General features: G+C 50.7%; 1 protein-coding gene across 1 annotated transcript in view; it reads right to left on the bottom strand.

Moving 5' to 3' along the window:
• Window positions 1-13,524, bottom strand: part of uggt2 (UDP-glucose glycoprotein glucosyltransferase 2) — a gene marked incomplete at its 3' end in the record, with an annotated part of 260,476 nt that overhangs the window by 103,861 nt on the left and 143,091 nt on the right. The window contains exon 21 of the mRNA XM_084314328.1: window positions 2,325-2,537. Coding sequence (XP_084170454.1) covers window positions 2,325-2,537 — 213 coding nt within the window. The remainder of the gene's footprint in view (window positions 1-2,324; window positions 2,538-13,524) is intronic.

Raw genomic sequence — 13,524 nt, 5'->3', positions numbered from 1 at the left:
TCAGCTGCGCCGAGGTACATGATTGATTGATTGATTGATTGATTGATTGATTGAGCAACATGAGCTAACTGCTGAGCTAACATGGAGCTAACACGCAGCTAACTACTGAGCTAACATGGAGCTAACACCCAGCTAACTACTGAGTAAACAGACATCACTGATATAGAGTGTCTGGTCAGTAACATGGGTCTAGAACCCACCTCACCCCTGCCCACTTTGACAACCTAGGATGGTAGTTCATACAAGACATTATCCTCTCAAAACATTGAAGCTCATAGTCTCCCAGTCCCTCCACTCTGCAGTAAACAGACATCACTGATATAGAGTGTCTGGTCAGTAACATGGGTCTAGAACCCACCTCACCCCTGCACACTTTGACAACCTAGGATGGCTTAGAGTAGACGACAGAGGCGTAGTACATTTTCCTTTTTGAAAATCATCTGACATGAAGATGGAACACATTTTTGTTGTTAATATTATTTATATTACTGGTAGTTCATACAAGACATTATCCTCTCAAAACATTGAAGCTCATAGTCTCCCAGTCCCTCCACTCTGCAGTAAACAGACATCACTGATATAGAGTGTCTGGTCAGTAACATGGGTCTAGAACCCACCTCACCCCTGCCCACTTTGACAACCTAGGATGGCTTAGAGTAGACGACAGAGGCGTAGTACATTTTCCTTTTTGAAAATCATCTGACATGAAGATGGAACACATTTTTGTTGTTAATATTATTTATATTACTGGTAGTTCATACAAGACATTATCCTCTCAAAACATTGAAGCTCATAGTCTCCCAGTCCCTCCACTCTGCAGTAAACAGACATCACTGATATAGAGTGTCTGGTCAGTAACATGGGTCTAGAACCCACCTCACCCCTGCCCACTTTGACAACCTAGGATGGTAGTTCATACAAGACATTATCCTCTCAAAACATTGAAGCTCATAGTCTCCCAGTCCCTCCACTCTGCAGTAAACAGACATCACTGATATAGAGTGTCTGGTCAGTAACATGGGTCTAGAACCCACCTCACCCCTGCCCACTTTGACAACCTAGGATGGCTTAGAGTAGACGACAGAGGCGTAGTACATTTTCCTTTTTGAAAATCATCTGACATGAAGATGGAACACATTTTTGTTGTTAATATTATTTATATTACTGGTAGTTCATACAAGACATTATCCTCTCAAAACATTGAAGCTCATAGTCTCCCAGTCCCTCCACTCTGCAGTAAACAGACATCACTGATATAGAGTGTCTGGTCAGTAACATGGGTCTAGAACCCACCTCACCCCTGCCCACTTTGACAACCTAGGATGGCTTAGAGTAGACAACAGAGGCGTAGTACATTTTCCTTTTTGAAAATCATCTGACATGAAGATGGAACACATTTTTGTTGTTAATATTATTTATATTACTGGTAGTTCATACAAGCATTTGTGTGTGTAACGTACACTGTAAAAAATAAATGTTTTTTCACAGGAAATTCACTATTATTTTACAGATTACTTTTGTTTTTCTACTTTAAGTGTAAATGCCATACAAATATAGTAAATTACCTTTTATCAAAATATTAACCATTAAATAAAGGTTGTAATTCCTTCATAGTTAAATACAGTAGAGGTTGCATACTTCATTATCTAAAGATGGTAAGTTAGAGTGTTGTGTTCACTCATAGTTAAAGACTGTAGAGGTTGAGTACTTCATTATCTAAACATGGTAAGTTAGTTAGAGTGTTGTGTTCAGTCAGACAGTAGACAAGTAGAGGTTGAGTACTTTATTATCTAAACATGGTGAGTTAGAGTGTTGTGTTCATTCATAGTTAAAGACAGCCGAGGTTGAGTAGTTTCTTCTGATATTCCATAGTAAAGTACACGTTAACGTTACAATGTGTTGTGTTCACAACACTGTTTAGTCTGACGACGCGTCGCGATAATATACTATATTCGCGAAGTACACGTTAACGTTACAATCGTCGCGATAATATACTATATTCCATAGTAAATTACACGTTAACGTTACAATGTTGCGTTGTGTTCACTCATAGTTAAAGACAGTTGTGTTCACTCATAGTTAAAGACAGCCGAGGTTCCAAGTGATTCGTTGCAATGTACGCGGAAATGCCATAGCATTTGTCTAAGCGGCGTGAAAAGAAAGGCGCTTTACCGTAGTGGCGTGCGGTGACGAAAGCGGAAGCATTTTTGCACTGTTCCGCTGTTATTAAGCAACACGCCGCCAGCCTGGCGAGTGGTCTTCATGAATTTGGCGAGTAAAGTGGCCTAATTTCCTCCCCTGGATGGAGGGATGGAGGGACTCACCTTCAGCAGCAGGTCCTTCACCTTGGCCCCGCCCCGCCGCAGCGCCTGGACGCTCTCCTCCGTCAGCAGCTCGTGGATGAAGTCGGCCGCGGCCCGGTTCTTCTGGGTGAGCAGCGCGGCCCAGACGGCCCGGTGGAGCACCGTGTTGTCCGCCTCCACGGCCCTCCTGCTGGGGTTAGCGATCACCCCCACACGCAGCCCGGAGCTGGCCTTCTGCACACACACACCGCGCGCACACGCGCACACACACACACACACACACACACACACACACACACACACACACACACACACACACACACACACACACACACACACACACACACACACACACACACACACACACACACACACACACACACACACACACACACACACACACACACACACACACGACTCAGAAGCTGAAACATTATTTAGGAGCACGGTGTGCGAGTAATGGTCTTGCGTAGCGGCGGGTGTCGACGCGCAATTGTCATTTCATAATATACACAGAGCAGCGCGGACCTTGCATTTTAGAAGCCGTGCCGGCGTCTAGTAAGGCCTGCAGTGTGAACGTAGCAGACAGTTAAAATAGATTTTAATGTGTTTATAAGCGATTAGACACATAGCCATAATTTAAAACATAGATTAGGTGTTATTAACGCTAACATTGAAGTGGATGGTGGGCATTCAAGCACTAAATCGTGCGCCCCCTGGTGGCACTGAAAGTGTTAAATACTTCGAAGCTTCGTTCGATGGGCATGGGATTCGAATATGAAAATAAAATTCGAATATATCAAAAAAAGATATATATATAATTTTTTTGCTAAATCAACTCTGCCTCTCTTTGTTAACTACAACAATCAATGCTGTTTGTTAACGGAACGTAAACCAATCCCGGTCACCCTCTTTATCTGGGAACGCCCAAACCCAACTTCGGTCACGCCCCATCTTGCGCGGCATTCTGGATCTTTCCTCACAGCCCCACCAGATTTTGACGTCGAAAGGTAGGTGGTATGAAATCACTTATTTTAGAGTATATATATCAAATTTCATGAGTATTCATCTATATTTAGTCATCTAAAGACTACTAGATGTGAACGTTTGTACCACTGCAACGTTATAATTGTTCGAATGTGTTCGGGGCGACGCTGTTTCCCAAGTAAAAGTAGCATCCTGTTCCTTAAACATGAACTCCCACTCGCCCCAAGATGAAGTCAGATCGTTTGTTTATGTTGCTAGCATATATAGCCAGTGTTTTGTCCGACGAAATGTGTTGTACATTTGTAATCTTCTTAATAAGAGATCTAAGTTTGTCTGAAGTAGGGTGACCAGGTAGTGATGAACTGAGGTTGCGCGAAAATAATCGAAGGGAGAACAATAATTGTCGCGGGGAAAATAATGAACTGGTTTTCTCTCTCTCTCTCTCAATCTCTGTATAAAAAAACATCTGAAGCATAGACAGACAGAGTGACAAAGTCCAGAGACAGCACAGCAGACACGGTAGGTTTGTGTGTGCTTGTTTGTTTCTCTACAGGTGAATGGAGGTGTGTGTGTGTGAGGCTGCCATGCTGAACTGGGTGAAGGTAAGGTTGTGTGTGTGTGTTTGCATGTCTGGTAATATTTCGGCATAATCATTTTGGTTTCATGCTCATTCATATTCAAGTTCATTAACAATAGGCAAGATCTTCTTGATACCTTCCATTGTTCTTCATCTTTTCATCAGAATTTCACTCATATCCAACAAACCATAGCAATAAACTAAATTCATCATTGAGGTCAACAACCTCCTTATCCATATTCAAAAAACAATTCAAATCTAATTTAATTTCATCATAAATCACTCACATACAGTAAGTTCCCTCCTAGCACTGTTTTTTTTAAATAATGTGCTAAATAAATCAAATAAAATAAACTCGTCAGTCGTACAATAATAATAAAGTTCATATTATTTTACTTTCTTGTTTAAAATATTTTTGTGTGTTTGCAGAGCATGCCTAATATCCGGCAAATGCGGAAGAGGGAGAGGAAGGTGCGTCTGTGGACCCCGGAGGCCATGGACCAGGCCATTGCAGAGGTCAGAGCAGGCAGGTGGAGTGCGAGGCGGGCAGCCACGTTCGAGGTCCCTAAGTCCAGCCTGATCCCGGACACCATTGACCGTGGTAGGGCAGCCTACGCCAAGAGGGGGGCCATAGAAGACTACTTCAAGCTCCTCACCACCACCTTGGAGGAACATGGGCTGAGGGAGAAACCCCGTCATATTTACAACTGTGACGAGACAGGGTTTCAGATGGACTCCAACCGGAGGAAGGTCGTTGTGCCCCGTGGGACGAAGCACGCCTACAGGCAGGCCCAGGGAACCAGGGAACACATCACGGTCCTGGCCTGCCTCAAGAGTTCACCCGAAGATCTGGAAAGGTCAGGAGGAACACTACCAAGGCCCGCCTGCTCACCGCCCAGGAGATGACGGATGCCATCGACGAGACAGAGGACCGCGCCGCCCGCGCCGAGGCAGGAGCTCTGGCCAGGGCAGACCGACAGCGGCAGCGGGCTGAAACATCAAGGACTCCCACAACCTCCTCCCGTACCCCGCGTGGCGGCTCTCTCCACAGCCGCAGAAGAGGAGTGTATGAATGAAACAATTTATAAATATGTATGGTGTGCTGTAAATAGTTGATATTGTTCTAAGTTATGTTTATTATATTTTTTATATATTGTTTATAAAATGTTAAAAAGTGCTGGATGTTGTGTTAAATTTGTCATATTTTTGTTGAAAACACATGTACTCTCAAATGTTAATGTGACAAGTGATTGTGATTAATATTTTGTTTGTTAGACAAATAAAATGGGGATGTTGTTTGCTCCTGAGATGAGATGGTAGACAAACGCTTTATACACTACCTTCCAGTTAACAGTAGATGGCAGCATTGATTTTAAAGGATGAAAACAGGTTCAAACAAAAGAACTCCATTTTCCAAGATCTTTTTTCACAGTTCACAGGTCAGCAGGTCAGTAAAAGGTGATGAAAATGCGATCTGAACACAGGAGCGTTAAACTATGAATGCGCCCTCACGTCACCTCAGTACAGTGACCGTGAATGGCCACCTAATTATCATAATTAAATTAGCATTATGTTTGTTGTCTAAAGGGAACTGCATCGAACATTGTACATATGTCTATACTGAACACTGTGACCTCATTTTCTACTTCTAATTTACATGCTATACTATGTTATTTGATACTATCTTGTCTAGCACAGTCTCTGGAGCGTAACAGTAAGAAGCATTTTGTATGAAAGTATTCTGTACTTCTGTATGACAACTATTAAAGAAACTTGAAACTAAAATGGTAAAATTTAAGTTTTTAAATGATATCCGCATATATAGGACAAATAAAACAGCGTTGTTTTGTAAAAAAAACTCCAATGAAAACGGCGCAAGGTACGTAATATTCGCTATTGTTATGCAAATGTGATAGAATCCTATAAAAAGGTGGACGCACTTGGGCACCATGACGTTATATAAGATGAGGTCGGACTCGGCACTGACAGATTTGTGTTCATTGTGCTGCTTTTATAAAGCCTCAAATGACGGCTTACAATATTTCATGAAAGCAAAGTGTTTCGTTTGTCTAAGATTTAAAAAGGTTTAAACTTTACAGCACTGACAAAGTGCTGTACAAGTCCCACAACATAATTTTTTTATTTTTTTATTTATATATATATTTTTTTATCTCGAAGCTTCGAATTTAAATCGAATCTCGGCCCGATGCTTTGAATTCCAAAAACAAATTCGAAGGTCAGCCCTAGACCTGATCGCTCTACACGTCAGACTCAGTGTGTGATTCCTTCTGTACGAGAACCTTGGTTTATGCAAAATAAACATCCTCCTTTCTGATAAAGAGACGACGAATTTTGTCCGGATGCATTATTGGGGGGACAGTGTTATAGCAGGGTGTGGGGGGGACAGTGTTACAGCAGGGTGTGGGGGGGAGAGTGTTACAGCAGGGGGGAGAGTGTTACAGCAGGGTGTGGGGGGACAGTGTTACAGCAGGGGGGACAGTGTTACAGCAGGGGGGACAGTGTTACAGCAGGGTGTGGGGGGGAGAGTGTTACAGCAGGGGGGAGAGTGTTACAGCAGGGTGTGGGGGGGACAGTGTTACAGCAGGGGGGACAGTGTTAAAGCAGGGTGTGGGGGGGAGAGTGTTACAGCAGGGGGGACAGTGTTACAGCAGGGTGTGGGGGGACAGTGTTACAGCAGGGTGTGGGGGGGACAGTGTTACAGCAGGGGGGACAGTGTTACAGCAGGGTGTGGGGGGGAGAGTGTTACAGCAGGGGGGACAGTGTTACAGCAGGGTGTGGGGGGACAGTGTTACAGCAGGGGGGACAGTGTTACAGCAGGGAGTGGGGGGGGGGAATGTGTTACAGCAGGGTGTGGGGGGGACAGCGTTACAGCAGGGGGGACAGTGTTACAGCAGGGAGTGGGGGGGGGCAGTGTTACAGCAGGGGGGACAGTGTTACAGCAGGGTGTGGGGGGGACAGTGTTACAGCAGGGTGTGGGGGGGCAGTGTTACAGCAGGGTGTGGGGGGGGACAGTGTTACAGCAGGGAGGACAGTGTCACAGCAGGGTGTGGGGGGACAGTGTTACAGCAGGGTGTGGGGGGGGGACAGTGTTACAGCAGGGTGTGGGGGGGACAGTGTTACAGCAGGGTGTGGGGGGGGACAGTGTTACAGCAGGGTGTGGGGGGACAGTGTTACAGCAGGGTGTGGGGGGACAGTGTTACAGCAGGGTGTGGGGGGACAGTGTTACAGCAGGGTGTGGGGGGGACAGTGTTACAGCAGGGTGTGGGGGGGACAGTGTTACAGCAGGGTGTGGGGGGGACAGTGTTACAGCAGGGTGTGGGGGGGGCAGTGTTACAGCAGGGGGGACAGTGTTACAGCAGGGTGTGGGGGGGGGACAGTGTTACAGCAGGGTGTGGGGGGGACAGTGTTACAGCAGGGTGTGGGGGGGGACAGTGTTACAGCAGGGTGTGGGGGGGGACAGTGTTACAGCAGGGTGTGGGGGGACAGTGTTACAGCAGGGTGTGGGGGGACAGTGTTACAGCAGGGTGTGGGGGGACAGTGTTACAGCAGGGTGTGGGGGGGACAGTGTTACAGCAGGGAGGACAGTGTTACAGCAGGGTGTGGGGGGGGACAGTGTTACAGCAGGGTGTGGGGGGGGACAGTGTTACAGCAGGGGGGACAGTGTTACAGCAGGGTGTGGGGGGGACAGTGTTACAGCAGGGTGTGGGGGGACAGTGTTACAGCAGGGTGTGGGGGGGACAGTGTTACAGCAGGGTGTGGGGGGGACAGTGTTACAGCAGGGAGGACAGTGTTACAGCAGGGTGTGGGGGGGACAGTGTTACAGCAGGGTGTGGGGGAGGGACAGTGTTACAGCAGGGGGGACAGTGTTACAGCAGGGAGGACAGTGTTACAGCAGGGTGTGGGGGGGGCAGTGTTACAGCAGGGTGTGGGGGGGGGACAGTGTTACAGCAGGGTGTGGGGGGGACAGTGTTAGAGCAGGGTGTGGGGGGGGACAGTGTTACAGCAGGGTGTGGGGGGGGACAGTGTTACAGCAGGGTGTGGGGGGGGGACAGTGTTACAGCAGGGGGGACAGTGTTACAGCAGGGTGTGGGGGGGGACAGTGTTACAGCAGGGGGGACAGTGTTACAGCAGGGTGTGGGGGGGGACAGTGTTACAGCAGGGTGTGGGGGGGGACAGTGTTACAGCAGGGTGTGGGGGGGGGACAGTGTTACAGCAGGGTGTGGGGGGGGCAGTGTTACAGCAGGGAGGACAGTGTTACAGCAGGGTGTGGGGGGGCAGTGTTACAGCAGGGAGGACAGTGTTACAGCAGGGTGTGGGGGGGGGACAGTGTTACAGCAGGGTGTGGGGGGGGGACAGTGTTACAGCAGGGTGTGGGGGGGGCAGTGTTACAGCAGGGAGGACAGTGTTACAGCAGGGTGTGGGGGGGCAGTGTTACAGCAGGGAGGACAGTGTTACAGCAGGGTGTGGGGGGGACAGTGTTACAGCAGGGTGTGGGGGGGACAGTGTTACAGCAGGGGGGACAGTGTTACAGCAGGGTGTGGGGGGGACAGTGTTACAGCAGGGTGTGGGGGGGACAGTGTTACAGCAGGGGGGACAGTGTTACAGCAGGGTGTGGGGGGGATAGTGTTACAGCAGGGTGTGGGGGGGCAGTGTTACAGCAGGGTGTGGGGGGGGACAGTGTTACAGCAGGGAGGACAGTGTTACAGCAGGGTGTGGGGGGGGACAGTGTTACAGCAGGGTGTGGGGGGGACAGTGTTACAGCAGGGTGTGTGGGGGGACAGTGTTACAGCAGGGTGTGGGGGGGACAGTGTTACAGCAGGGTGTGGGGGGACAGTGTTACAGCAGGGTGTGGGGGGGGGACAGTGTTACAGCAGGGTGTGGGGGGGACAGTGTTACAGCAGGGTGTGGGGGGGACAGTGTTACAGCAGGGAGGACAGTGTTACAGCAGGGTGTGGGGGGGACAGTGTTACAGCAGGGTGTGGGGGGGGACAGTGTTACAGCAGGGTGTGGGGGGACAGTGTTACAGCAGGGTGTGGGGGGGGGGGCAGTGTTACAGCAGGGTGTGGGGGGGACAGTGTTACAGCAGGGTGTGGGGGGACAGTGTTACAGCAGGGTGTGGGGGGGGACAGTGTTACAGCAGGGTGTGGGGGGACAGTGTTACAGCAGGGTGTGGGGGGGGACAGTGTTACAGCAGGGTGTGGGGGGACAGTGTTACAGCAGGGTGGGGGGGGACAGTGTTACAGCAGGGTGTGGGGGGGACAGTGTTACAGCAGGGTGTGGGGGGGGGCAGTGTTACAGCAGGGTGGGGGGGGACAGTGTTACAGCAGGGTGTGGGGGGACAGTGTTACAGCAGGGTGTGGGGGGGGGACAGTGTTACAGCAGGGTGTGGGGGGGGGCAGTGTTACAGCAGGGTGGGGGGGGACAGTGTTACAGCAGGGTGTGGGGGGGACAGTGTTACAGCAGGGTGTGGGGGGGACAGTGTTACAGCAGGGGGGACAGTGTTACAGCAGGGTGTGGGGGGACAGTGTTACAGCAGGGGGGACAGTGTTACAGCAGGGTGTGGGGGGGGGACAGTGTTACAGCAGGGTGTGTGGGGGGGACAGTGTTACAGCAGGGTGTGGGGGGACAGTGTTACAGCAGGGTGTGGGGGGGACAGTGTTACAGCAGGGTGTGGGGGGGGCAGTGTTACAGCAGGGAGGACAGTGTTACAGCAGGGTGTGGGGGGGGGGGCAGTGTTACAGCAGGGTGTGGGGGGGACAGTGTTACAGCAGGGAGGACAGTGTTACAGCAGGGTGTGGGGGGGGGGGCAGTGTTACAGCAGGGTGTGTGGGGGAGGACAGTGTTACAGCAGGGAGGACAGTGTTACAGCAGGGTGTGGGGGGGGACAGTGTTACAGCAGGGAGGACAGTGTTACAGCAGGGTGTGGGGGGGGACAGTGTTACAGCAGGGTGTGGGGGGACAGTGTTACAGCAGGGGGGACAGTGTTACAGCAGGGAGGACAGTGTTACAGCAGGGTGTGGGGGGACAGTGTTACAGCAGGGTGTGGGGGGGACAGTGTTACAGCAGGGTGTGGGGGGGACAGTGTTACAGCAGGGTGTGGGGGGGACGGTGTTACAGCAGGGTGTGGGGGGACAGTGTTACAGCAGGGTGTGGGGGGGACAGTGTTACAGCAGGGTGTGGGGGGGACAGTGTTACAGCAGGGGGGACAGTGTTACAGCAGGGTGTGGGGGGGGACAGTGTTACAGCAGGGTGTGGGGGGGACAGTGTTACAGCAGGGGGGACAGTGTTACAGCAGGGTGTGGGGGGACAGTGTTACAGCAGGGTGTGGGGGGGACAGTGTTACAGCAGGGTGTGGGGGGACAGTGTTACAGCAGGGTGTGGGGGGGGACAGTGTTACAGCAGGGTGTGGGGGGGGACAGTGTTACAGCAGGGTGTGGGGGGACAGTGTTACAGCAGGGTGTGGGGGGGGACAGTGTTACAGCAGGGGGGACAGTGTTACAGCAGGGTGTGGGGGGGACAGTGTTACAGCAGGGAGGACAGTGTTACAGCAGGGTGTGGGGGGGACAGTGTTACAGCAGGGTGTGGGGGGGGGGACAGTGTTACAGCAGGGTGTGGGGGGGGGGACAGTGTTACAGCAGGGTGTGGGGGGGACAGTGTTACAGCAGGGTGTGGGGGGGGGACAGTGTTACAGCAGGGTGTGGGGGGACAGTGTTACAGCAGGGTGTGGGGGGGACAGTGTTACAGCAGGGGGGACAGTGTTACAGCAGGGTGTGGGGGGGACAGTGTTACAGCAGGGAGGACAGTGTTACAGCAGGGTGTGGGGGGGACAGTGTTACAGCAGGGTGTGGGGGGGGGACAGTGTTACAGCAGGGTGTGGGGGGGGACAGTGTTACAGCAGGGGGGACAGTGTTACAGCAGGGTGTGGGGGGGGACAGTGTTACAGCAGGGGGGACAGTGTTACAGCAGGGGGTGGGGGGGGGGCAGTGTTACAGCAGGGTGTGGGGGGGGACAGTGTTACAGCAGGGTGTGGGGGGACAGTGTTACAGCAGGGTGTGGGGGGGGACAGTGTTACAGCAGGGTGTGAGGGGGGGACAGTGTTACAGCAGGGGGTGGGGGGGGGACAGTGTTACAGCAGGGGGGACAGTGTTACAGCAGGGTGTGGGGGGGGGACAGTGTTACAGCAGGGGGTGGGGGGGGGACAGTGTTACAGCAGGGGGGACAGTGTTACAGCAGGGTGTGGGGGGGGGCAGTGTTACAGCAGGGGGTGGGGGGGGGACAGTGTTACAGCAGGGGGGACAGTGTTACAGCAGGGGGGACAGTGTTAAAGCAGGGTGTGGAGGGGGGGCAGTGTTACAGCAGGGTGTGGGGGGGGCAGTGTTACAGCAGGGGGGACAGTGTTACAGCAGGGTGTGGGGGGGGACAGTGTTACAGCAGGGTGTGGGGGGGGGCAGTGTTACAGCAGGGTGTGGGGGAGGACAGTGTTACAGCAGGGTGTGGAGGGGGGGCAGTGTTACAGCAGGGTGTGGGGGGGACAGTGTTACAGCAGGGAGGACAGTGTTACAGCAGGGTGTGGGGGGGGGACAGTGTTACAGCAGGGTGTGGGGGGGACGGTGTTACAGCAGGGTGTGGGGGGGGACAGTGTTACAGCAGGGAGGACAGTGTTACAGCAGGGTGTGGGGGGGACAGTGTTACAGCAGGGAGGACAGTGTTACAGCAGGGTGTGGGGGGGGGACAGTGTTACAGCAGGGTGTGGGGGGGGACAGTGTTACAGCAGGGAGGACAGTGTTACAGCAGGGTGTGGGGGGGACAGTGTTACAGCAGGGAGGACAGTGTTACAGCAGGGTGTGGGGGGGACAGTGTTACAGCAGGGTGTGGGGGGGACAGTGTTACAGCAGGGTGTGGGGGGGGGACAGTGTTACAGCAGGGTGTGGGGGGGGGACAGTGTTACAGCAGGGAGGACAGTGTTACAGCAGGGTGTGGGGGGGACAGTGTTACAGCAGGGTGTGGGGGGGGACAGTGTTACAGCAGGGAGGACAGTGTTACAGCAGGGTGTGGGGGGGACAGTGTTACAGCAGGGTGTGGGGGGGCAGTGTTACAGCAGGGTGTGGGGGGGGCAGTGTTACAGCAGGGGGGACAGTGTTACAGCAGGGTGTGGGGGGGGGGACAGTGTTACAGCAGGGATGACAGTGTTACAGCATGGTGTGGGGGGGGACAGTGTTACAGCAGGGTGTGGGGGGGGGCAGTGTTACAGCAGGGGGGACAGTGTTACAGCAGCGTGTGGGGGGGGACAGTGTTACAGCAGGGTGTGGGGGGGGACAGTGTTACAGCAGGGTGTTTAAGTTTAAGTTTAAGTTTATTTGGATCCCCATTAGCCACAGCAGTGCTGGGGCTATTCTTCCTGGGGTCCATAACACATAAAATACAGTTACAGACGTATACACTCACAACATTTACATGTCATACAGACAATTAAAACAACAATAAAAACCCTTATACACTCATACCATTTACATGACATACAGACCATTAAAACAACAATAAAAACCCTTATACACTCACAACATTTACATGTCATACAGACAATTAAAACAACAATAAAAACCCTAATCAAATTCATAATACAAGATAAAAATATCAGACACATACATTTTCATTTACGTACACACTATCTATTAGGGAATGTCAATTTCTTTGGTTGAAAATGTTGTTTTACCACGATTTTGAAACGGCATTTACTATTCTCCTGCTTAACATGTCTGGGAAGAGAGTTCCATTCCTGCATACCACGGAACATGACAGTTCGCTTCATTGCATTCGACCTCACTTTTGGAAGTGTAAAACCTCGTGCAGAAGCATGTCTGGTGGAATGGTTGTGTCTGTCAAGACTTATTGATAAATTGTTATATAAAATTGAGGGGATCTTTGTAACAAGAATATTCCTAGTGAATACAAGGAGTGAGCAGAGTAATTTATGTTTGACAAGTAACCAAGTTAAACAACTGTGCATCGCTGCAACATTAGTTCTGTACTCACAGCGAAGCGCTATACGTGCTGCTTTGTTTTGTACCATTTGTAATTTTTTCAGTTTATTCGTTGTTACATTCGACCATACTGCAGGACAATAGTCAAGATTTGACAAAACCAGAGCTTGAATGACCTGTTTGATAGAATTTAGTGGTAACAAATGAGCACATCTTTTAACAACAGAAATCCCTCTTCCCATTTTCACTACTATATTGTTTATATGGTGACCATGACAATTTACTGTCTAATGTTACCCCTAGGAGTTTAGTCTCCTGGACTTGATTAATTACCACATCACTTATCAAAAGTTTCAAGACTGGGTTCGTTCTTAGAGTATGGTTTGAACCGAAAATGATGCTACTTGTCTTTGATATGTTTAGAACTAGTTTGTTATTCTTTATCCATTCCATCACTGATTGCAACTCTGCCTTTAGAACCGTATTTAATTCATTGGCTGTTGAGGCTGATGTGTAAATCGTTGAATCATCCGCATACATAGAAATATAGGACTTATTTAGGACAAGAGGCATGTCATTTGTAAATATGGTGTAGAGCAAAGGCCCAAGGCAACTTCCTTGGGGTACTCCACACCTTACCGTTTTAACTTCTGAG

The sequence above is a fragment of the Notolepis coatsorum genome (genome assembly GCF_963971535.1).
Source record: "Notolepis coatsorum genome assembly, chromosome: 5".
Taxonomy (NCBI): domain Eukaryota; kingdom Metazoa; phylum Chordata; class Actinopteri; order Aulopiformes; family Paralepididae; genus Notolepis; species Notolepis coatsorum.
Note: the sequence above shows the minus strand (reverse complement) of the source record. Positions and strands in the feature narration are given on the sequence as shown.